Source organism: Balaenoptera borealis (genome assembly GCF_965194805.1).
Source record: "Balaenoptera borealis genome assembly, chromosome: 5".
NCBI lineage: Eukaryota > Metazoa > Chordata > Mammalia > Artiodactyla > Balaenopteridae > Balaenoptera > Balaenoptera borealis.
In genome coordinates this window covers 2,044,255-2,068,555 of record NC_138862.1, presented here as the reverse complement: position 1 = coordinate 2,068,555, position 24,301 = coordinate 2,044,255, and the positions used below count along the sequence as shown (strand labels likewise).

The 24,301-nt window shown below is 54.3% G+C and overlaps 1 protein-coding gene across 1 annotated transcript; it reads right to left on the bottom strand.

Moving 5' to 3' along the window:
- Positions 1–243: 243 nt before the first annotated feature.
- DNMT3L (DNA methyltransferase 3 like) lies at positions 244–17,898 on the bottom strand (the record flags this gene model as incomplete). Its single annotated transcript, XM_082392576.1, has 12 exons — positions 244–3,112; positions 5,028–5,113; positions 8,496–8,635; positions 9,077–9,152; positions 11,401–11,489; positions 12,594–12,681; positions 14,934–15,105; positions 15,908–16,175; positions 16,882–16,926; positions 17,241–17,372; positions 17,493–17,582; positions 17,790–17,898. 12 exons carry the CDS (start codon positions 17,896–17,898, stop codon positions 2,947–2,949), a joined length of 1,461 nt encoding a protein of 486 aa, XP_082248702.1. The 3' UTR covers positions 244–2,946.
- Between the last annotated feature and the right edge of the window lie 6,403 nt (positions 17,899–24,301).

Below are 24,301 nucleotides of genomic sequence, written 5' to 3'. Positions count from 1 at the left end.
GCAGAAGATCAGCCCCGGGAACCTCAGACTGGTAACCCCTCTGTGCCTGTGTTTCCCCGTTTGCGAAGTGGTGATAGTTATAATGTCTTCCTCATAAAGCAGCTAAGTTGATACGTGGTGATTGTGAGTGAATACACATAAAGCATTCACACCAATACTGGCACGTGGCTTATAAACAGAGGATTTCAAGATGAATGAACACACAGAACAGCCCTCAGGAGGCTTCCTGCGGGTGAGGTTAGGTTTTCCTCTCTTGCGCTTCACCCGTGACTGTTTCTCAGGCAGCGGGGCGGGGGTGTGTGTTGTGAGGGGGCCGGAGAGAGAAGCCCACCCGGAAGGCTATCTAGGCTAACCTGGGAACCAAGCTGGAGTTGCTTCTGTGCTGAAGATTCAAGGCTCTGTGTGCAGACGCAGAAGCAAGACCCCATTACCTCAAACTCGGGGCTTAAAACAACAGAAATGCACCCTCTCAAGTTCTGGAGGCGGGATGCCTGAACCAGCGCTTCTCGGGGGGCTGGAGGTGAGGGTCCTTCCTGACTCTTCCGCCCCGGGTGCCCCAGGCGCCCGCTGTCTTGCAGCTGCGTCTCTGCCCCCATGGCAATGGCCTTCTCTATATGGGGTCAGGTGTCCTCGGCCACCCCTGGCGAGGGCCTTCGGTATCACACATAATCCAGCAGTCTCTCCATTTCCATCTCATCACAGCAACCAAGTCCTTTTTTGCCCTGTAAGGTGACATTCACAGGTTCTGGGATTTAGGACAGGAACATCTTTCTGGGGTCATCATTCAGATGACCACAGGGGGTCACAAGGGGCCTCTGTAGGTGGGATTAAATACTTAGAGGCAGAATCTCAAGGTATTTGAGAGAGAGCAGAAGATATAAAGCTGCTTTGAGAGGCTCTGGGCCCCGCCTGGGAGCATGCTGACATAGAGCTGACACTGGCAGATCGGGCCTCTTGGCGCTGGCTGCCTTGGGTGGAAGCAGCTGTCCCCAGCCCTGTCCCGTCAGCCGCCGACACGAGTGCCCGTCTCTGTGGTCAGTTTGGTCCCAGAGCTTGGCCTCCCTGGAGGGTCTCATCTGTGTTCAGATGCTCTTGTCCCCACTGGCCCTCCGTGTTTTCTGGGGCTGCCATGACCTTGGTTTCATTACAGACCTTTAGCCCCTGGACGGGAGACCTGTGACATCAGAGCCCAGTATTGTCCTCCTGCTAGCCTGGAGAGAAGGTCTTCATGAAGATGAAGATGTTTCTGTCGGCCAGGGCTCTCCGTGTGTGTGTGTGGGGGGTGGGGTGTGTGTGTGAGAGGGAGGGAGAGAGGGAGGGAGAGAGAGACAGGAAGAGAGACAGTTTATTCAAGGAATTGGCTCATGTAATTATGGAAGCCTGATAAACCCACAACCTGCAGGGTGAGCTGGCCAGCTGGAGGCCCGGGAAGAGTTGTCCTCGGAGAGAATTCCTTCTTGCTCAGGGAAGATTAGGCCTTTGATGGCGTGGGACTGTCTCAGTCTGATGCGGCCACTATAATGAAACTCCACACACTAGGCAGCTTGTAAACAACAGAAACGTCCTGCTCGCAGCTCTGGAGGCTGGAAGTGGCAGGTCAGGTACTGGCAGGGTCGGGTGAGGGCCCCTTTCACGGTCACACACTTCTCGTGTGTCCACACGTGGGCAGGGGGGAGGGAACCCCCTGGGGCCTCTTTTGTAAGGGCACTAATCCCATTTTGGAGTCACCTCTCAAAGGCCCAACCTCCTAATGCGATCACCTTGGAGGTTAGGTTAGGTTAGGATCAACAGATGAGTTCAGACCACAGCACCCACCCGCACTGTGGAGGGTAACCTGCTTTACTCAAAGCCCACTGACTTAAGTATCAGTGTAATCCACAAAACCCTTCACGGAAACCTCCAGGATAATGTTTGAACAAATGTCCGGGCACCGTGGCCCAGCCAAGTCAACACATAAAATTAACCATCACAACTTCTGTTCTATTTCAAGATACTTTTAAAACACCCTTCAGAAAGTCCAACTGTAACCCCACCTTTCTTCCACAAACCACTGTCAGCACCAGCACTGGTCCCAAGCTTCCCCAGGTCACAGAGTATCGCCCAGGACGAGCAGAATCTCTGTGCCTATCTGAGTCTGGGTCCCTTTGGGGAGTTTTCTGGTTAACCTGGAAAGGCCCCTTTGGCATTCATCACACGTGATTTGAAGCCGGCTCTGTGAATGCTCCAATGGCCCTGTCCTCTCCAGAGCCCGGGGCAAACTGGGACCCCGCCTTGTGCAGGCAAGTCCCTCTGGGTTAAGGAGGACCAAAGGTCACATGCTTCACGAGTGGACCTGGCCTTGGCCTCCGTGCCCTCTGTTCGGCCTGTCCTACTTGGCTGACCGAGTGGGTATCTACACTTTGCAAAGGTTTGGGATGTTTCCTGTGGCTCTAATCAGGGTGGGTGATTTTAACCGTCAAGGCACATGGCAGCCGTGACGGCATCGGCTACGTGTACAAATGGCACAGGTGCAGCGCGTGGTTATAACAATGTGTCCTGCTCGTCTTTCTCACATACTTTCCTGTGTCCTACAGAATAAGATAAAGGCTGTGCTTATACACAAAAACACCAAAAAATGAACCACAACGATCATAATAAATATATTTTAACTTCCCAACTGGCACAAAGAAACATTTCCAGCAGCACAACTTGCACGATAATGTCAGGGTCTTGTCCACCGTTAGACCCGAGGCTTCGCCCCCCTCCCACCAAAGGTCATGGTGGGGTCAGGGCCCTGTATCTCCAGACCCAAAGGGATGATGGGTCTGTAGCAACTACGGGAAATCCAAAGTTAAGCAAATAAAATAATAATTTGAAAAGGAAAAAAGAGACAATGTAAGGAACGTTGTCTTTGTTCTAGGAAAAGTCTTTTTTTTTTTTTTTTTTTTTCACAGTATAATGACTCATTTATAAAGAGGAAGTGAGTTCTGTTGAAAAATACTTGAAATATTCTCTCAGGGGGAGAAAACAATTCTTCACCAGCATGGCTGGGCCCTGGGTGGGGGGCTTTGCTCTCTGCCTGTCCTGAGCCAGCAGGGATAATTCCTCCTGGGAATCCAGAGCCGAATGCCTGCTGTGAAGGAGAGCGGGGGCTTGGTACCCACCCAAGGGCTCCTGGGAGACCGTGGGCAGGGCGGGCACCTGGAAAGCTGGGGGGTGCCGGTCTCGCTAGATTACCCGAGGGCTCTGAGAGAAAGAGCCCACCTGCCTTCTGTGAGTTTTTCACCCCACGGTGGGATGACGAGCATGTCCTAGGCCGTAGGGGACGATGGCTCCCACACCCCTCCCAGGGAGGGGCCTGTCACTCGAGACGGATGCACAGAGGGTCCCCAAGGGCAGACCACCGGCCCAGCTCAGCAGGTCTCACTTTCAGGGTGGAGAGGCCACCACGGAGCAGAGCCACAGAGAAGGGAGGGCGGGACTTGCGGGCACGGCTGGTCAAGCGGTGTTCCATGGCCCTCCCGAGGGTTCTGCTGCGCCCGAGCTGAACACGGCTGCCTGCGGGCCCCGGGCTGCCTGTGCCGGAGGGCCACGCAGCAGGGACCCCGCTCGTCATGTGATGCAACCCTGGGGACTCAAGTCTCGCAGATGTGGCTCCTGGCACCTCGCTGGACTCGGGGAACATTTCTCGGCTCAGTTTTGGGGGGGTGGTGAAGGCCACGGACAAGGTGCCAGAAACACACAGCGCCCCTCCTGGTGCCCTCCCTGCCCGCCTCCGTGGGGCAGCTCCACTGTCGAAGGGAGGCCGGTGCTGTCTGAAGGGAGCTGCCCATCATCCCAGCAAAACCGTCCCTACTTCCAGTGAGGGGGGTCTCCCTCACGACTGAGACAATGTGAGCCTGAAGGGAAGCACCTGCTGCGTTCCTGGGGCCCAGGCCCTGCCACCCACCTCCAGGGGAGAGAAGTGGGGAGACACCGTGGAGGAGGTGGGGTGACCCTCAGGTCTTCCAAGAAGATAATGTTTCAGAATCTGCTCCACCTGGCTCCCCACCTCCCCGCTACAGTCCTGGCTGGGGGCCTGGTGGGCGCCACAGCGTGAGCAGGGAGAAGGCTGGCACTGGGAGGTGGTGAAAAGAAGTTTCCAGGCGCTGTCAGTAGGAGGACCCATGACTTACTGTCCTGGAAGATGCAGGCAACGTTGGTCCAACACAAGGGCAAAGGCCAGATGCGTGGGGCTTGGGGGAGGAGACGGCCTTCTCCTCAAGGGCTCTGGGGGGCAGTGTGTGGCAGGGACAGTGGAGGAGGGCAGGGTCCCGGGAGCAGGAAGGCTGCCTAGAGCCGCGGGGTGGCCGGACCAGGGCTGTGGGTGTGCAGGGGTGGCGAGGGGGCGTGCGTGAGAATCGCCAGTCCTGAGAATGTTCCAGGAGCACAGAAGGCCGTGTGTGCGTGTGTGTGCCTGTCTGTGCACGAACGCGTGTGTGTGTGCACTTTGTGTGTACTCGTGTGTGTGTGCACGCATGCGTGTGCGTGTATGTGTGTGTGTGAAAGCCCAAGGCAGGCCTGTTTGAGGGGCTGAAAGAAGCTCAGTGCGGCCCAAACGCACACAGTGGGGTGCCCGTGAGGATGTGGGCTTGTGTGAGTGTGTGCTCTGTGTGTGATGAGTGTGAGCCCGTGAGCGAGTGTGCGCTTGTGAGTGTGGGGCTGTGCGGGGTGAGGCAGGTGCCCGGAGCCTGGGGAGTGGGGACCGGGACCGGGGCACACGTGCCGCGTGGCTCCCATCCAGGGGTTCGTCCGGAGGTGAGACGCTCAGAAGGCACCAGTGCAGAAACAGGGAGAAGGTCCCCCAAAGTGGAAAGGGGGCACCGCTGACCTTGAGCTTGTCCAGAATTTGTGGGGCGGCCCCTGACCTGGGCACAGAGGCTGCCCCGGGCACGGCTCTGTGTAGAAAACCCTCCGCTCTCTTGCACTCTCAGACTTGTTTCCCTAGTGAACCCGAAGCAGCCGGTGTCCCTCCAAGATTCCAGGGACCGCAAATGCACAGGAAATACCTCTTCACGGCGGGGATATTGCTCCACACGTGCACGGCATTCTGGATGGTACTGCCATAGACGTCCTGGATGGTCACCGGGTCAGCCTGAGGGATAAAAACATCAGCTATGAACTGGGGGGACCCACAGGCCTCAGCCACCGTGGGCACCACACCTGAGCCCAGAACAGCGTCCTGGGCCTCCCAGACCGATTATGTCTCCCAGTCGACATTGCTTACATGTCACATCTTTTTTCTTATAAATCACCTTATAAGGAAAAAAGCCGAGATGTTATTTTAGACCTTTTAACTGGTAGATTATTTTCACTCCCGCAGGTCACCTGGCCCAGGGACCCCCCGCCTGCTCCACGGCAGAGGTGGATTCCCATGAAGCACAAAGAAGTCCTTGCTCTTTGAGCCAAGAGATACATCCTCTCAGGCAGATAAGAGGCTTTGTGGGCAGACAGCAGTGTTTCCTAAAGGGCCGATGCTTCACGATGCCCACAGGAGCCAAGGGAGTGCCTAGATCCTGGGGCCACAGTCTCCCTAGAAAGCACCAGAAGGTCACGGAAGGAGGGGCTGGGGGGGAGCCGTGGCAGGAGGGAGGCCATCCAGTCCCCGACACCCAACCAGGTGGCCTGACTCTACCTCTCTGGACTCGGAGCAGTGGGGGGTGCAGAAAGGCCCACGTGGACCATTCCCAAGTCTGACCATCCCTGGACACATCAGCCTCCTCCCGTGTCCAGACACCTGGCCGGGAGGAGGGCTGACACCTGGATGTACCATCAGGCGCAGGGCAGAGAGAGACAGTCCTGTATTGGGCACGTCTAGCTATTGCCATCGGCAGGAGTGTGGTTCCACAGCAAGGTGGGAGCAGTGACAGGACACGTGGGACGGTCTCTTTTTTCTTAATAAATTTGGACTTTAAATTCATTTATTTATTTATTTATTTAGTTTTGGCTGTGTTGGGTCTTCGTTTCTGTGCGAGGGCTTTCTCTAGTTGTGGCAAGCCGGGGCCACTCTTCGTCGCGGTGCGCGGGCCTCTCACTGTCGCGGCCTCTCTTGTTGCGGAGCACAGGCTCCACACGCGCAGGTTCAGTAGTTGTGGCACACGGGCTCAGTAGTTGTGGCTCACGGGCTTAGTTGCTCCGCGGCATGTGGGATCCTCCCAGACCAGGGCTCGAACCCGTGTCCCCTGCATTAGCAGGCAGATTCTCAACCAGTGCGCCACCAGGGAAGCCCGGAAAGGTCTCTTTTTTGCCTACTTCTGATTTGGGACCAATTCCAATCTACCAAATGTGCTCACAAAACAATCAAGAGCCGGTATCCTTGCTGCCCTCCAAGTTTGCTGATGGCTGGCACCCAGGTTTGGAGACTGTGCTTTTTGTCTGGACTCATGATTACTATTCATAGATTTTTCAGTAAACAGATCACCTTACAAGCCTCATCATGACTGCTGGTATGTGGTGACATGTCAGTATTTAAAAATTCCAGGCTTCCTAAAAAGGAGAAATAACCACGGATGCGGAAGAAAGTAAGAGAATCGTGAGGCCACTTTGCTCAACCCTATGAAAATGATTTTTAGACTTTAATTAAACAGGTGATAGTCCGGGAAAACATAACTTACCAAATTGATCTCAGAAAAGATTGAAAATCTTAACAGATTAGTTCCCACAGGAGAGTTGGTCCCGTTTTAAAACAATGGCAACAACGACCAATCCCGGCAACTGCACAGGAAAAGTCTGTCAAATTTTAAAATATTTTTATGAAGCAAACTTAACATTGACATCCCAACCCAATAAAAATAGCACGAAACAAGAAAACCTCACACACCCACCTCTCTCGTGCTCGTCAAAGCAAAAAATCCTACAGAAAATGCTGTTCACCAGATTTCAGCAATCCGTCAAAACAGCCATACACCACAACTAAGTGGGCATTTTCCAGGAATGCAAGGACGGATCACTATTAGGAAATCTATTAGTATATTATATCCTATTAATAGATGTAAAGAAGGAATTTAATTATCTCCTTAGACGTAAAAAAGAACATTTGACAGAATCCAACAATTATTCTTGATAAAATGGCTCAAAAAATAGAAATCAAGGGAAACTTCTGGAAATTTCCTTAACATAGTGAAATTTATCAACCTCGACCTCAAAGCCAGCATCAGCTTAGTAGAGAAACACTGGAAACATTTACGTGAAAGTCAGGGACCAGGCAGGCATGTCCCATCACTACTGTGATTCAATGTGAGACAAGAGAACGTATCTGAGGTACAAAATTAGAAAGAAAAAACTATCACAACTTGCAGATAATCTGCTCAAATACCTAGAAAGTCTAACTGAATCAACTATAAACCACTATCATCCACAAAGTAATCCAAGAAGGCAGCAGAAGCTAAATTAATGTAGAGAGATCAATAGTTTCTTGAATCAAACCGGTAAGATACAAAACCAGTAAGATACAAAATGGAAAATCCCAACTGCAGAGGAGGGAAGAAGAACAGGACTTTTGGGAGCCACGGCGAGGGAGGGCAGAGAGCTGGGGACACCCCGTGGCCGGGTGAGGGAAACGGCAGCTCGGCCGCCGGTGGGTCTGCGCGGACACCCTCCCAGGACAGCGGCAGCATCCCTGAGAACGGCAAATGGACCCCGCAATCTCACTTCCGGGATCCACCCCGCAGACGTCCCCACTCACGCCCCCTCCTCATAGCATTGTTTGTAAGAGCAAGAGATTGGAAACAGCCCAACTATCTGTTCCCGGGAACAGGTTAAAGGCATTTTTCACATCCATACAAAGTAAAACTGCACAAAACAAAACACATACGTCAAAACAAAGAGTGAGAAGGGTACTTTTCCAACAGAACGATTTCCAAGGTAACGGTTAAGTGAAAAAAGCCCGATGCAGGGCAGCGGGGCGGGCAGATGTGTAGGTTTGTGAAGACGTCCTGGAGGTGGCCAAGGACCCGAAGACAAGTGCAGTGGGGACAGCAGGGGTGGGGAAGCCAGGAGACTTTCACTGCGGGGACCCCGGGCCTGGCCTGGGGCTGTCCTGTGTGGGGGTCAGCTGGGAGGGATGGGCCAGGTCAGCCCTGGACAAACCGGTCACTGAGTCCAAAAGTGGCTGCTCTAACGGTCAGGACTTGGGCCTGGGGACAGAAACAGCAAGGCCGTCGGTGCCTCAGGATGGGTTTGAGCGTGTGTGTGTGTGTGACTGACCGGTGCACTGCGCATTGCGGTGTGCGAGTGTGATGTGTGTGCACGTGTGAGTGTGCGTGTGCACAGATGGGGTGGCAGGGAGGAGAAGGACATGACCCGAGGTGGCGGGATCTTAAATCCAGAGCAGTGCAAAGACACTGTTGGGACCTCAGTGGTGAGACGGCCCTCGCGGGCCCTGTGAACTCTGAAAACCCAGGCCTCGGGACCGGGACTTAAGCGGTGCCCCCCAGGGGCCCCAAGTGTCCCTCGGGGAGGCCGCGGCCCGCACCCACCTCCAGAAAGCGAGTGGCCACGATGCGGTCATCCTTGGTCAGCACCAGGTTGTCCACGAACATCCAGAAGAAGGGCTGGGGGCTGCCTGGCCGGGGCCTCGCGTACTGCAGGATGCGGTGGAACTGGTACAGGTACCACGCTGGGGTGGGGGGCAATCAGGTGGGTCTGGGCTCTGCCTGGAGGGACCTGGGACGCAAGGGCGGGGCTCTGGTGGGGGCGGGGCCGCCTGCTCCCCGCAGCCTCGAGGGCACAGGCGGGCTGGGTACGAGACGATGCAGGTGCGGGAGGCTGGGCGACGCCCCACAGGGACACACAGCCCTGCGGACAGGGTGGGAGGGGCGCCAGGCTGCCCTGGGGTGACGGACCCACTCGCTGTCTTGGTTGTGGTGATGGCTCACAGGGTACGCACTTCAGAACCCACCACGCTGTACTCACTGAATACGGACAATTGACGTATGTCTCTGATACCCCAATAAAGCTGATTTTTTAAGAATGCAGACAGTTTGCAATTCCTGCCCTCCCTGAGGAGGGCGTGGCGGACAGGAGACTCTGGAATCTGCAGAACGCCATGGTCTCTTACCTGGGGGATGGTCGCAGGCGTGGCCCAGCGGGGGCGTAGAGCCGTAGGCGAGGTCGAAGGGGCCCCATCCTTCCACCTGCAGGAGAACACGGGCGGCTCAGGAGGGCAGAGAGCTCCTCCCCCCGGGGCCGGGCACCTTGTTTGTCTGACCGTGTGATTCAGGCTGACCCTCATGGAAGGGGTCGGGGGGCGGTGAAACCCACCGGGTCAGACCCGCCCCTTGGTTCAGGGGGTGTAGGGAGCCCCGCTTTCTCTATCATCTCAGGGAGGCCGGCCCTCAGCAGAGCCCTGGGAACCTTTGTGCTGGGCGTCGCCCTTACAGACCCTCCAGGGAGGGTGACACGGGGCCCCCAAGGATTCATGCGGATTCTGTGTGTTGCTGGGAAATACAGGTGGAAGCCCTGATGGGTCACTGGGCAGCAGGCAGCCTTCCCTGGCGAGCGCGAGCCGCCCCTGCTGCACCTCCCCCGCCCCCCAGCCCTGTCCAGGCCCCTACAATCCCACCTGAGCGGAGACGCTGAGGATGCCCTTCCCCCATCAGGGGCCCAGGTGACTGAGGGACCCGGTTAGAGACTCTAGCCTGTGTCATTCTTCTTGAAAAACAATTGAGAGACCCAAATACTGGATCCCTGGCTTTCTGACAGCAGCCCGTCCAGAGCAGATGTGGCTTCCCTGGACCCTCCCCAAGTCACTTAACAGAAGCCAACACCCGACCTTAGCCCCCGGCCTCACGTGCCCCTGACCTCACGTGCCTTGTCGCAGTCAGCTCTGACCCTGACCCGGGCGCGCTCCTGGTGGCAACTGCGCACCGGGCTCCAGTGAAGCCTGCTGACCGGCGCAAGTACAGCAGGGGGTCTGGACAGGAAAGGGGCAAGGGGGCTAGAGGAGGTGAGCATAGGCTGGGGGCCCGGGACCCGCATCCCAACACTCTCCATGAAGGTGGCTACTGAAATGACCCCAGGAAAGGTCGTGAAGGAAGCAAGGTCTTAGAGGGAACACCCCGCTGTCCCTGAGAACCCACCAGTGTGCACTTTAAATCCCCCAACACCCGCAGCCAGGTGTGGCTGTGTAGACGCGGAAGCCGGACACCCCCATCTCTAGGGTGGGCTGCACGGTGGGAAAGCCCATTTTACAGGCCTCGTGAAAAAGGAGTGAAGCCAGGACTGGTCGCTGGGGAACCGAGTGATGAGGACACACGTGAGCCACTGTCGCCCCTGAGACGTGAAAGCTCGTTACGGGAGCGGGTGTCTAGACCCTCGGCTGCGCCAGCGAGAGCCCCTCCGTGTCTGATCTGTGCTTGCAGCTCTGCTACTTGGGGAGGGCTCGTGTCACTCTCCGGTCCCGCCTTGACCATCCTGCCCTGGGAGGGAGGACCCTGCCCTGGGGGGCCTGGGACGAGTGTGCGGGTGGGCGCAGGCTCCAGAAATGCTTCCTGGTGGGACGTCCGAAGGGGCCGGAGGGGCAAGAAGAGAGCTGTCCTGGGCTTTGGGGCAGGGCAGACCCCAGGGGGACGGAGGAGGGGGGCGTCTCCAGTCTCAGCCAGAGAGGAGGGCTGGCCCCTGGGACACGGCCCCCCGGCCAGACGGGGAGCAGAGCTGAGAGGCCCTGCTGGCAGCCGGGGGGCGAAGTAGGTCCCCCCACATTGGCTGCTTCCTTGCTACCACCTTCTATGGCCAGTGCTCCGGCCCCTCTGACCCCGTGTCTGTGGTTGTCGGGCTCTGGGGATGACAGGCTTTAATTCTCGTGTGAGAGGCTGTGTGGGCGAGCGGGTGACGGACCAGGTCTTCCTGCCCTGAGGCCACAGAGGAGGCGTCCTGGCCCTCTCCCATCTGCAGCGGCTCTGGCCCAGCTGCTGCTTCATCTTTAGGCCCCTCCTCCAAGGCCGCCGTCCAGGACAGCAGGAAATAGCCTTCGAGGGAGGCAGAACGTTTCATGACAGCGCTCGGAGAACGTTTTCAAACAATCAGTGGTGGTTGTGTTCAAGACTCAGCACTTTATTTTAGAGGGAGGGCTGGGGGGGGAATCCCCCTCCTGGGCGGCACCATCACAGGTGGTGGGATAGGCCCCTTGGATTTCAACACGTCGGGCAGGAGGTTTGGCCAATGGTTCTCCTCTGGGCGGTGGGCAGCGGGGGGCCGCGGACACGCCTCTCTCAGCTCTCCCACCGTGGGGGGGTCGACACCCCCCAGGTGGGCCCTGCTGGGGACAGAGCATCCGGGCTGCACCTCCTCCTCCTCCCGTCCAGTCCCCCCCCCCGAAGCACCCCCCCCCAACCCCGCCGTCTGCTCTCACGTTGGTGCCTGGAGAAACACAGCAGTACTTACGTCCCTCCTCACTACGTTGGTGACATCATCCAAATGCTTCAGTTTTCCCAGCTCAGAACCATATTCCAAAAAGCCCAAACTCATCAGCTCTGCGTGGGGAGCAAAGGGGACACACAGGGCTGATGTTGGTTTTTGACCGAATGTGGAACTGAAGGGCTGCCGTTAGCAAGCAGACTTTATCTTTTCAACAGCGTGACAGGGCTGAGCAGGCAAACTCCGCCGAGCACTGATTTCAGAAAGTCAAGCAATTTGTTGCAAAACCAGGCTCTCCTGGCTGCAATGTCACTCTCTGGGTTAGGAAACCACTGGGTGATGGCAGTCCACGCTGATGTCACCTGGTTGGGCTGTGTGACACTGCTGAGTTGCAGGGGTGTTTGCAGCCTGGGCATGGGACAACTAGCCCAGAAAGAATCTTAACAAATTGAACTGAGGATGCATCGTCCGGGCAGGGACTTGAAGGCTGGGCGGCCATGGGCTTCCTTCAGGGGAAAGCTGTGCCCACTCTGTGCGTCTCAGCCCCCAGATCCCTAACACGGGTGTGCATGAGGCCGCTGTGACCACACTACGCAAGACACGGGACGTAGTGCCAGAAGCGGGGTGGACCCCCACCCCCCATTCCATTTGGCCAGAGACAAGGAGTATTTTCGTGGATTCTTCTTACATCTGCCGGGCCCAGGAGAATCCACAGGATTTCCAAAGGCACCAGCAGGTGGGGTCTGCTCAGGGTACAGAGGGGCAGGACACCCAGGCAAGGCTGGAATGCAGCACGTGACCAGCCTGGGCAATCTGGGAGATTTGGGTAGAGAGGGAGGGTGCAGGGAACCCTGCGAGGGGTGGGGCAGCCCTATAAGGTGGCCAGGTACGTGGAGGTGTCTGAGGTTTGGTGGCCGTGGGCAGGGCTGTCCTAGGCAGAGGGCCTGGGCCCCACGGCCCTCACTACAGCATTTCACACCCACCGTCTTGCTACGTGAATTTTCTTTCCAAGGCATCTCTGCTGAAGGAAGGAGCCCCAGGTGCTCCTGCAACCCTCCCCTCCTGAAAATGACCCTCAGGCCCCCAGCCTCAAACATGCAGCAAGTGCAACATAGGGGACATTTCGACCCCGCCCACCGCCCACCCCCCCAGTCCCCCGTGGGTCTCACTCCAGGCAGACCCATCTTCCATTGTCAGTCCTCAGACATCACTGTACCCACCTTTCTTGATGTTCCCAAAAAGGGACAGCACCCGGACGGGCTCTCTCTTCCACACGGGCACAGTTTTGTACATCTCAAGGGGACTCTCCTATTTATTTTTTAAAAAACATGATGTCCTGATGACTCTTGGTTATAGAGCTCATGAGTGACAAGAAAACTTCTTTCTGGCTCTGCAGAAGCTTTTCCCCTGATGAATGATGACACACCCGCCGAGGCAGCTGGCCCCGCCCTGACTGCGCTGACCCCCAGGCCTCCGTGAGACCCCACCCATCCCCCAGGACGAGGGCTTCTGCCCTCCACGCCAACCCCCCAACCTGGGCCATCTCTAGCAAAGGAAAGGCAGGTGCGAGGGGATTTTCCTGATGGAGGAAGAAAATAATTCTATCCCGAGAGAAACCACTTCCCTTGTATTTCTTGGGAAGAGTCTCAGACCTGGGGGATTCTGAATACGCACGGCCATGGAATTCACCCGACCCCTCTCCGTCCCCTCTGCGGGCTCTGAACGTGGGCCTCAAGCCACACAGCACTCCTGAAGGTTACCAGTGTCAGGCGTCTCCCAGGCCAGGCCTGAGCCAGCCCCTGAGTCCTGCCATGAAGGAGCCCGGCTGAGGACAAGGAGTCTGGAAGGCCTCGGGTAACACCCGCCCTCCCCCGCAGGGTACCCTGCCGGCAGAGACCCGATGGATCCATTCATGAAACAAGCACCCCAGCGCCCCCTGACCCCCAGGAGGTTGCACTTGGGAGTGCCTGGCCTCCCACGAACTGAGGATGGGATTCCAGGCCTAGGCAGGGGCACTGCCTGGGGGCGGGGGGGGGGGGGGTCCCAGGAGACCCTGAGCCCCAGGGGGAAGGGTCTGCCCAGGGCTGGAGCAGGTGGACGGCGCCCAACGCAAGCAGCGAGTGAAGTGGCGGGCAAGTGTGGGGGAGGGCAGGCTGCCCAGGGGAGGCGTGGGGAGGCGAGGAGGGCAGGGCGATCCGGCGCAGGCACAGCCCTGAGGGACACTTGGGGACACACATCCTGGTCCCCTGCGGCAGCCGCAGGAGCAGTGCCTCCTTCCCGCTTGCTCCGGCTCTAGTGGCAGTGATACCAGCTCTGAGCATCAGCCCCTTCTCCCTCAGGAGAAAGCCGTCCTGCAGTCTGCCAGCACGGGGTCTGTCTGCACTGAGAGGGAGGGCTTCTGCGGCTCACCGGACCTAGAGAAGGCTCTACGGGGAGTGCAGGCGCCTTGTTCCGAAGAGCACCATAAAGGCACCTGCTCCCATCTGGTTCCAGGGAGCGCAGGGTGGTGGGGCTACCATGTGGCCCCGTGGGTGGCCCAGCAATGCCGTGTGCGTGGCGACTCTCCAGAACCAGCCTGGCCACGCACCACAGGGGAGACAGCCCGAGACCCCAGGCCGCCCCGGTGAGCACCCAGCCCTGCCCATCACGTGGCCACCCTCCCTCTGTGCGTCTCTGTCCCCTTCCTTCCTGTTAGACGACACCAATCATTGCATTTCATGTCACCCTAATCCAGGATGACCCTACCTTAAGATTCTTAACTAAATTGAGCCTGCAAAGACCCCATTTCCAAAATAGGCCATGTTCACAGGTAACAGGGGTTAGGACTTGGATGTATCTTTGGGGGACAGAGCTCAACGCACCATGATGAGCCCATACTCCTGCCTAGCTCCCGGCTCCCGGCCTTGATCCTGGAAAGGACCCACGTCCGTGCCAGCTGTCCGGGCTGGAGCAGGAGACCCTGCCCGGGCGTTTGCTCCCATTTGCTGGACCTAGAGGCACATCTCTGCTGGGCCCCTCTCCTACGTCCTACAAATGCCTCATTCTCAGGCTTGGAAGAAACAAAACTGCCATGCGAAAGTGATTTGTAGAGGGACTTCCCTGGTGGCGCAGTGGTTAGGAATCTGCCTGCCAATGCAGGGGGCACGGGTTCGAGCCCTGGTCCGGGAAGATCCCACGTGCCACGGAGCAACTAAGCCCGTGAGCCACAACTACTGAGCCTGTGCTCTAGAGCCCGTGAGCCACAACTACTGAAGCCCATGTGCCACAACTACTGAAGCCCGTGCGCCTAGAGCCTGTGCGCCGCAACAAGAGAAGCCACCGCAATGAGAAGCCCACGCACCACAACGAAGACCCAACGCAGCCAAACATCAATAAATTAATTTGAAAAAAATTAAAAAAAAGAAAGTGACTTGTAGAAGACAGAGAGCATCTAGCGGACAAAGAGATGGGAAAAGCGCATTTGCTTAAAAGCCCTTAACTTCATTGCGTAAGGGAGCGGACGGGCATTTTGCAGCCCGTCACCAGAGGATAGGAACGCCAAGCACCCGCTGTGTCCTCACCGACTCCCGGTCGCAGAAGGCCTTCAGCCACCCCCGCCACTTCTTCCTCCTCTGCAGCAGCCCACTGCGGGGGAAGGGCAGGCACAGGAAGCAGACCCAGTTACTCATGGCTTGCACTTTCCCCGAGGCCCCGGGGCCCACCAGGCTGTCGACACACTCGAAACAGTAGCACCTGGAGTCAAACAGAGAACCACAGCGACAGGACTGCCGCTGCCTTGGCCGCCAGGTGAAACCCCGGTGGTCCTGCAGGCAGAGGCGAGCCTGCTCCTTGCTCCGGAGTGAGGGGTGGAAGCCACACACGGGCTCAGGTGAAAAGACGGAGCTGGCAGGGGCGGGAGGAGAGGCTGTGGCCCGGGGAAGGGGGACCGGTCCCTTTTGGGGACCCAGAGTGACGGGAACCCAGCCATCTGCAGAAGACAGCAGGGGGGCTGTGGGCAGTGACAGATTTCAAAGACTCCCCTAAGCCAGCTGGCTCCCTCCTCCAAACTCCAGATCCTGAGAAACCAGGCAAGATCTCTGCAGGAGCACCCACTGCGGGGTCGGGTAGGGGCTGCAGACTTGGGGCGGGGCAGCAGTAAATACCAGGATGGCCCAGAAGGACTGAGGGGAGGGGACCACGGTTGAAGCTCAGGCTGGCATGTAGCAGGGAATGAATACGCCTTGCCTGACCCCAGCCGCGTGGGTTTCCTGTCACTGCCCTACTTAACCACGGAGGGAGCAGCTATGTCTTGGCGATAAAAACAGAAAGAAAAATCACAAGCACAGATCTTCTGACACCCCCCTCCCCTAAGTCAAGGCTATACACTAAATGAAACATTTGAGATGGAAATGGAAAGCTTTGGAGAAAGTCATACTTTTGGGGGGTGAACCCCCTTGGACTCCAGGATGCGGAGCTGAGAAGAATGAGGGTTTCCCAGGCTTGTGGGCAGTGGTCCTTCACCCCTTGCCTGGACCCCCGGGGCCCCTGGCCTCACCGCGTGCAGTCGGGGTTTTCGCAGATGAGAAGCGTCTCTCCCGCACAGCATATGGAGCAGTAGGACTGGTACCCGTCCTCGTCGTACAAGAAGAGGCACTCCAGGAACTTGTCCTTGGTGAGGGCAAAGCCAGGCTGCCTCCTCTGCTCCAAGGCCTCCACAGAGCTGCCCCATGCCTCCCTGCTTACCTTGCACGGCGTGCACATCCCTCCCTCAAACAGAGGGTGCTGCGTGTGCACCTGGAAACTTCCACAGCAGATACACATGTCTGAGGCGAAAACCCACAGGGCAACATGTCACGATGCCGTCAGGCACAGCAACAGACTTAGGAACAAGTTTAACAATAACAAAAAAAGTGCAAGACGTGTACACTGAAAACCACAAACTAGTCTTGAAAGAAATTAATGATCAAACAGATGGGAGGGCATCCCATGTTCATGGATCAGAAGACTAAATAGTGTTAAAATGGAGAGCCTCCCCAAATCTGGTTTTGAGAAACCAGATCCTTCTCAAAATCCCAGCTGGCCTTTTCCTTTCTTTCTTTCCTTTTTTTATTTTTTTTTTTAGAAATTGCTAAGATGATCCTAAAATTTATATGTAAATGCAGGGGATCCAGAATGGGCAGACCCAAAGAGAAAGAAAGTAGATTCGTGGTTGCCTAGGGTTGAAAGAGGGGAGGCAGAGGGATGAGGAATGAGGACTGACTGTTGATGGGTACCAGTTTCTTCTGTGGATGACGAAAATGCCCTAAAATTAGATTGTAGTGATGGGTACACATATCTGTGATTACACTAAAAGACACTGAAGTGTACACTTCAAATGAAGTGTCAGGGTCCTTGGGACAGGTGGAGGGGATACGAGCTGGGCACCAGCGGCGTCCACTGCCCTCTTCCAGGGATGGACAATGAGTGAGGCTGCAAGTCTTTCCTCAGCTGGCTGACATCCCTTCACCTGGGCAGGTGTGCGATGCTCACCTTCTATGTCTCGCTGCTTAACCTTGACTTCATATGCAATAAGATCTGGAAAAGAAAATAAGTAGCCCCTTCCTCTGCCTGTCTCCTAATTTAAACACCTCAAGAGATGAGCCTCACAAGTCCTTGGCGAAGGACTTCTGAAGTCACAGGAACCAGAGGATCAGCACCACCTCCCCCCTCCCCCCGTCCCCTCCACCTTTCATGGTGACATATTAAACATCTGAGCTGGTGGGGTGGGGTGGGGGAGGCTTTGCTCCTGAATGATGTGGGAGTATTCCAGAAGCCGGGAGCCCTAGACACTGCCCAGGCCTGGGGTCAGCACCCCAAGTGATGGATCCAGTACCTAAATGAGCCCTCACCTCTGCGGAGCCTGGGTGACGGTGGGGATGACCGCTCGCTGGAGCCCACCAGGATGACGTCCATGCTGTGCTCTGCTTCTGGGTCCAGGACTGCAGCAGTGGCCGTGGGGACACCAAACCAGGAGACAGGACGTGCACCAGACAGGGAGAAAGTGTCCCATCAGCCTCCGTCTTGGAGCCCCAGACCCCCAGCACGGGGACTGAGCAGACCACCCAGCCCAGCCCCTACCCACCTCCCACCATGACACTCACCCCTCTCGACCCCCAGGGTCAAGGAGCAGGAAGACCGGTGGGGAGTGCCAACCTCGAGAGGGGACTTGGCGGGCACGGTCAGGTGGGCCGCTTCTCCCCACAAATGGGAGGGCAGGGGGCCTCGAATGGCCCAGGGTCCACCACGGCCCCTGCCTCCTTCTGTGTCCTCCCTAGCTGTGCACCCCTCAGCCACCCCCATGCTCCTGCCGCCCCACTGTCCCCCAGACCCCAGCCTGTGGTCTCTCCCACCCAACCCTCAAAGGCTGGGGGACTAAGGAGAAGAAGAAAGGGCCTCACTGATTTCACAGGGCGGGGGCCACGGCTCCCCATCCAGCAGCGGGGCTGGGTCAGGGTCCGCGTCATCCAGGGTTTCCAGGCTCAGGGTTCCCGGGGAGGAGAGGGCCATGGAACCTGGGAAGGGGCCTTCCAGAAACCAGCAGGAACCTAGGGTGCTGGGCCCGCTGGGCGTGGGGGGTGCGAAGGGTGACGTGACGTGCGGGGGTGGGGGAGGGGGGGAGGGTCGGGGGAGCCCTCAGTGCCACTGAGTGTTGGCTGGAAGGGTGGGGGGTCGTGTGGGTGTGCTCCTGTTGGGTGGGGTTAGGGAGTCTGGGGAGGGGGGAGGGGGAGGAGAGTCCCCAGCGTGGGGAGGGGTGAAGAGAGCCTTGCGGGCGGGGCGAGGGGGGCTCAGTAATGGGGCACTGAGTGCGGGGGTGGGGGGTGGGGGGCTTAGGGGCGGGGCTGAGGTCTGGGGGGAGGGGGCAGGAGGGCAGGTGTGGGCAGAGGGAGTTCAGTGGGCTTAGGGGCGGGGCTTAGGGCTGGGGGAGGGGGCAGGAGGGCAAGCGTGGGCAGAGGGAGTTCAGTGGGCTTAGGGAGCTCAAGGGTGGGGTTGAAGGTGCCGGGTGAAGGTTGGGGGGGGGGGTTTACTGCGGTGGGAGGGGCCAAGGGGCAGTGGGGGGGAGGGGCTCAGCTGGGGCCTGGAGGGGGCATAACTCCCCCCCCTCTGCTGGGGTGTGGGCTGGGCCTCCCGATCTTCCCGTAAAAAGCTCAGTGTGAGGCGGGGGGGGGGGTAACTTTGCAGTGAGAAACCTGACAAACACAGCTCTGCCAGGTGGTCAAGGTCAACGTCAAGAGTGGAGTGGACAGTACTGCCCTGGAGGCGCTGAGATGAGGATGGCCTGTCACCTCTGTGGGCTCCCTCCCCATGCATGACCCTGCCTCCACCCGTGAGAAAAATACCAGAAAATTCCAGGGGAGGAACAGCATACAAAATGCCTGCCCAGGACTCTTCAAAACTGTCACGCTCATCAAAAGCAGAGAAAATCTGGAAAACTGTCACAGCCAAGAAGAGCGTAAGGAGACATGATGACTAAATGGGACAGAAAAAGGACATTAGGGGAAAACCAAGGGCATCTAGTAGACTATGGCTTATCAGTGTAGTGAATGTTGTATCAGTATTGGTTCATTAATTGTAACAATTGTATCACACTAATGCAAGATGTTAATAATAGGGGAGACTGGGTGGGGTTTTGGGGAATTCTGTCCTAGCTTCACAAATGTTCCATAGATACAAACTATTCTAAAATAGTTTTTGTTTTTAACAACACAGTATTATTGACTATAGTCACCATGCCGGTACATTATATCCCTATCTATGGGAATTTATTTATAACTGGAAATTTGTATCTTTTGACCCTCTTCACCCATTCGCGCATCCCTCAGTCCTCACCTCTGGCAACCACCTTCTCTGTTTCTATGATTTTAAAAAAATATTTATTTATTTATTTGGCTGCACCAGGTCTTAGTTGTGGCATGTGGGATCTTTAGTTGCAGCAGGATCTAGTTCCCTGACCAGGAATCGAACCTGGGCCCCCTGCATTGGGAGCGCAGAGTTGTAACCACTGGACCACTAGGGAAGTCCCAGCTTTGCTTTTTTTTTAATTCCACATGTAAGTGAGATCATATGGTATTTGTCTTTCTCTGTCTGACTTGTTTCACTTAGCATAATGCCCTCAAGGTCAATCCATGTTGTCGCATATGGCAAAATTTCATTCTTTTTTATGGCTGAGTAATATTCCATTGTATACATACACCATATTTTCTTTATCCATTCATCCATTCATGGGCACTTAGGGTGTTTCCATGTCTTGAATACTGTAAATAATGCTGAACATGGGGGTGCAGATATCTTCTCAAATTAGTGTTTTCCTTGTTTTTGGATGAATATCCAGAAATGGAATTGCTGGATTGTATGGTAGTTCTATTTTTTCTTTTTTGAGGAACCTCCATACTGTTTCCCGTGGTGGCTGCACCAGTTTACATTCTCACAACCGTGCACGAGGATCCCCTTTTCTCCACACCCTCCCCAGCACTTGTTATTTCTTGTCTTTTTGACACTAGCCACTCTGACAGGTGTGAGGTGGTAACTCACTGTGGTCTTGATTTGCATTTCCCTGATGAGTGATGTTGAGCACATTTTCATGTACCTGTTAGCCATCTGTATGTCTTCTTTGGAAAAACATCTATCCAGATTCCTTGCCTAGATTTTATATCAAATTGTTTGTTGTTTTGCTATTGAGCTATATGAATTCTTTATATATTTTGGATATTAACCCCTTATTAGATATATGATTTTCAAATATTTTCTCCCATTCAGTACATTGCATTTTCATTTTGTTGATGGTTTCCTTTGTAGTGCAGAAGATTTTTTAGTATGATTATAGTCTCATTTGTTTATTTTTGCTTTTGTTGCCTTTGCTTTTGGTGTCAAATCCAAAAAATCATTGCCAAGACTGATGTCAAGGAGTTTACCACCTATGTTCTCTTCTAGGAGTTTGTGGTTTCAGGTCTTATGTTCAAGTCTTAAATCCATTTTGAGTTAATTTTTGTGTGTAGTGTAAGATAGTGGTCCAGTTTCATTCTTTGGCATGTAGCTGTCCAGTTTTCCCCAGCACCATTAATTGAAGAGACTGTTCTTTCCCCATTGTATATTCTTGGTTCCTTTGTCATAAATTAATTTTCCATATATATGTGGGTTTACTTCTGTGCTTTCTATTCTGTTCCATTGATCTATGTGTCTGTTTCTGTGCCAGTACCATACTGTTTTAATTACAGTAGCTCTGTAATATAGTTTGAAATCAGGGTGTGTGACACCTCTAGCTTTGTTCTTCTTTCTCAAGATTGCTTTGGCAATTCATGGTCTTTGTGGTTAGTCTGCTCTCTACGACTGTGAGTCTGCTTCTGTTCCGTAGATATGAAGAACTGCCTTTTAAAATGCAATTAAGAAATGAAATCCAGAAGCATGGTGTATCTTTCTGTTTCTTCTTTTTAAAAAATTATATATGTTAATTATACCTTAATAAAAAGAGATGCAAGCAAATAAATAAATAAATAATAAAAATAAATAAAACGTAAAATGTGGGTACAGCAGATCTCTTCCTATTTTTATTCCTAATTATCTGATATTTTACTTGGTGCTATGAATATTTTCCATTATACTTTATTTCCTATTTTTCATGTAAAAACTAATCTGTGCATGTTATTAAATTCAAACCATACTTAAGTGTACAGGTGAAATAGTGAAGCCCCATCTCACCATCTCCCGCCTGCCCCAGGGCTCACACCTGTTATGTCTCCTTCCAGACGGAGAGGTTTTCTTTCTCCTTCTCTTGTTTTCACCACAATAATCGAGTCACCCTGTACACACCGCATTGCAATTTGCAGCACATAGTAAACACCGTGCAGGGCCCTGCAGCCGCCCCACCTTCCCCCTGGCTCGGCCATTGTCTGGAGGGTGGCCTTGATGCTGACCTGTCTCCGCTGAGGGACATTTTGGGGGTTTCCCTTCCTTCACCCTCACACGTAATCCTCAGGGGACTCCCCTTTGACCCCGGAGCAGGTCACTTTTCTGCTTCATTCCCTGCACGCTCAACGGGACAGGAGCTGGTGGGGACCTGCTGGAAGGGATGTCCCCAAAGAACACTGGTGTCAGTGTGCGTTTTCACGGCCCACCGTGGCCCAGGTCCCAGCCTGCCAGACTCCCAGTGGGGCCAGTGGGTGGCCAGCATCTGCACGGGGGATTCAGGGCCACAGGCGGAGGCTGGGGACACTGGTGTGGCTGTGCCAACCAGAGGCTCTTTGACCTGGAAACTCCCTCCACGCTTTCCACTCCTGCACAGTGACGGCTGGGTCCCCGTCCCGTCACTCCAAGGTCATGCTCTTCCCAGCGCCAGGCCATCGACACGTCCCAGGCTGGCTCCCCAGCCGGGCGAGGGCTCATCCTCTTGTCCCCTTAACATGTCCTGATCCTGCAGAGGACGGGCCTGGCAGGGGCTGGGCGGGGCTGCAGGCTGTGGCCAGGAGATACCAAAACCTAAGAAGATGAAATGGCAACTCCCAGACTCAGAGAAAATACTCAAAACATTTTCACAATATCTGACAAAAATCTGTATCTAGAATATGTAAAGAACTCTGACAAATCAATGATACAAACAAATCATTTTTTAAAACAGGCAAAAGACTTGAACAGACATTTTGCACAGGAGGATACACCAGCGGCCAATAGCACAAGAACGTTAGTCATCAGGGAAATGCAAATCAAAGCCACAGTGAGATGCCACCATACACCCAGCAGAATAGCCATAATCAGACATCACCAGGAGTTGCAAGGATGTGGAGCAACTGGAACCCTCACATGTTGCTGGTGGGAATGCAAAATGTCGCAGTTGTTTTGGAAAACTCTGCATTCCCTAAATTCATATCTACCCTATGGCCCAGGAATTCCACGCTATTTACTTACCCAAGAGAAATGAAAACCTTGGTCCAACAAGGACTTGGACAAGAAGGTTCACATTAGTTTTGTCCACAACAGCCCAGATGTCCTCAACAGGTGAGCGGATGAACAAGCTTGGGAGTTCCGGACAGTGGAAGGAATGAAGAACCAGTACTCACAGCCACATGGAAGAACCCAGACGTACTCAGAGTGAAAGAAGTCAAATGGGTAAAGTTTCATACCAGACCGTTCCCTTTACAGAAAGTTCCAGAACAGGCAAAATGAATCCACAGTGACCCAAAGTAGATCAGAGGTCCCTTCCAGGAGGTGGCACCAAGGAACTTTCTGGAGAGATGGAAATGTTCTGTATGGTGATAGGGGTGTGAGTTACATGGGTGGGCCCATCTGCCAGACTCAGACAGGCACGGGTGGGGCTCCTCGGCCCTTGTCCACACGCGGCACACCTGGCACAGCTGGGATCCGGGGAAGGGAGCATGTCTGCTGCCCTCTCGCTGACGCCTTTTACTCAAAGGAGGAAGTGAAGAAACCCTAGAACCTTCTGTCATGGCAAAACCACCTGAGCAGCTGTGCACGGGCTGGACAAGCGTGCGTTTAACACATACTCGAAAGCAGCAGTGTTAGTCTGGGAAAATGATAGATGTGCTTTTCTCTATTCCTCTTGCTAAGTCTAACTCAAACCCCTGGATGTTATATACAAAACTAATATAAGAAAACTCTGAAAGGCAGAGAGAGGAAGGCAGACCAGCCAGGGCCCTCAGAAAAACATGGTGATGAGTCCCCTCTTTTGTTCTGTTTGTAATTTTTGCCTCTCATACCCCAGACCTGCTATTGGAGATGGCAGCAACGCAGAAACACCAACAGGCACAGCCAAAATGAGCCACCCAATCTGTCGAAGGCCCGAATGGAATAAAAAGGCTGACCCTCCCACAGGTGAGAGGAAGTCCCCCTGCCTGACTGCCTTGAGCTGGGACATCTTTTCTGGCCTTTGGATTTGAACTGAAACCTTGTCTCTTCTGGGGTCTCCAACTTGCTGACTGCAGATCTTGGAACTTCTCAGCCTCCATAACCATGTGAGCCAACTCCTTATAACAAATACGTATTATTTATATAATCTCTGTGTCTTTAGAGAACTCTGACTAATGCAGCCTTATTTAAAGTGTTTCAGTGAGCAATTACAAACAGATTAGAGACAAATGGAAAGTTAGCAACTCTCAGTTAAGAAATAGAAAGTCTCTGGGGGACTTCCCTGATGGTCCAGCAGTTAAGACTCTGTGCTTCCACTGCAGGGGGCACTGGTTCAATCCCTGGTCAGGGAACTAAGATCCCACATGCCGCAGGGTCAAAAAAAAAGAGAAAGTCTCAACAAAAGAAAAAAATATATATATGAATATATATACATATACATGATATAAAGAAGGGCCAAATGAACATAACTAAATAACTAAAATTTTTAAACCACCATGGAGGGATCAGATGAAAGGATAAGCAGACTGGAAGACAGAACAATAGAAATTACCCAGTTCAAACAACACTGAGAAAACAGACTGAAAAAAGTGAACAGAGCCCAAGGGACCTGCGGGGCTACATAAAAGATTTGTGTCCTTAGAGTCCCAGAAGGAGAGAAGAAAGAGGATGGGGCTACAAAGTACTTGAAGAAACAATGACTGAAAAATTCCCAAAGTTTGGCAAAAGTCATAAACCCCTATACATTCAGGAAGCTGAACATATAGGATAGAACCAAAGAAATACACACCCAGACATATCATAGCATAGATTCTAAAAACTGAAGACATGGAAAATTCTTGAAAGCAATGAGAGAGATCTGACATCTTGCCTATAATAGAAAAAAAAAACAGTTTGATAAAAAGTAATACAGATTTATTTTTTAAAAATCTGAATGGTACCAATTTCAGAAATTACAGAGGCCAGGGACTTCCCTGGTGGCGCAGTGGTTAAGAATCTGCCTGCCAATGCAGGGAACACAGGTTCAAGCCCTGGTCCGGGAAGATCCCACATGCCA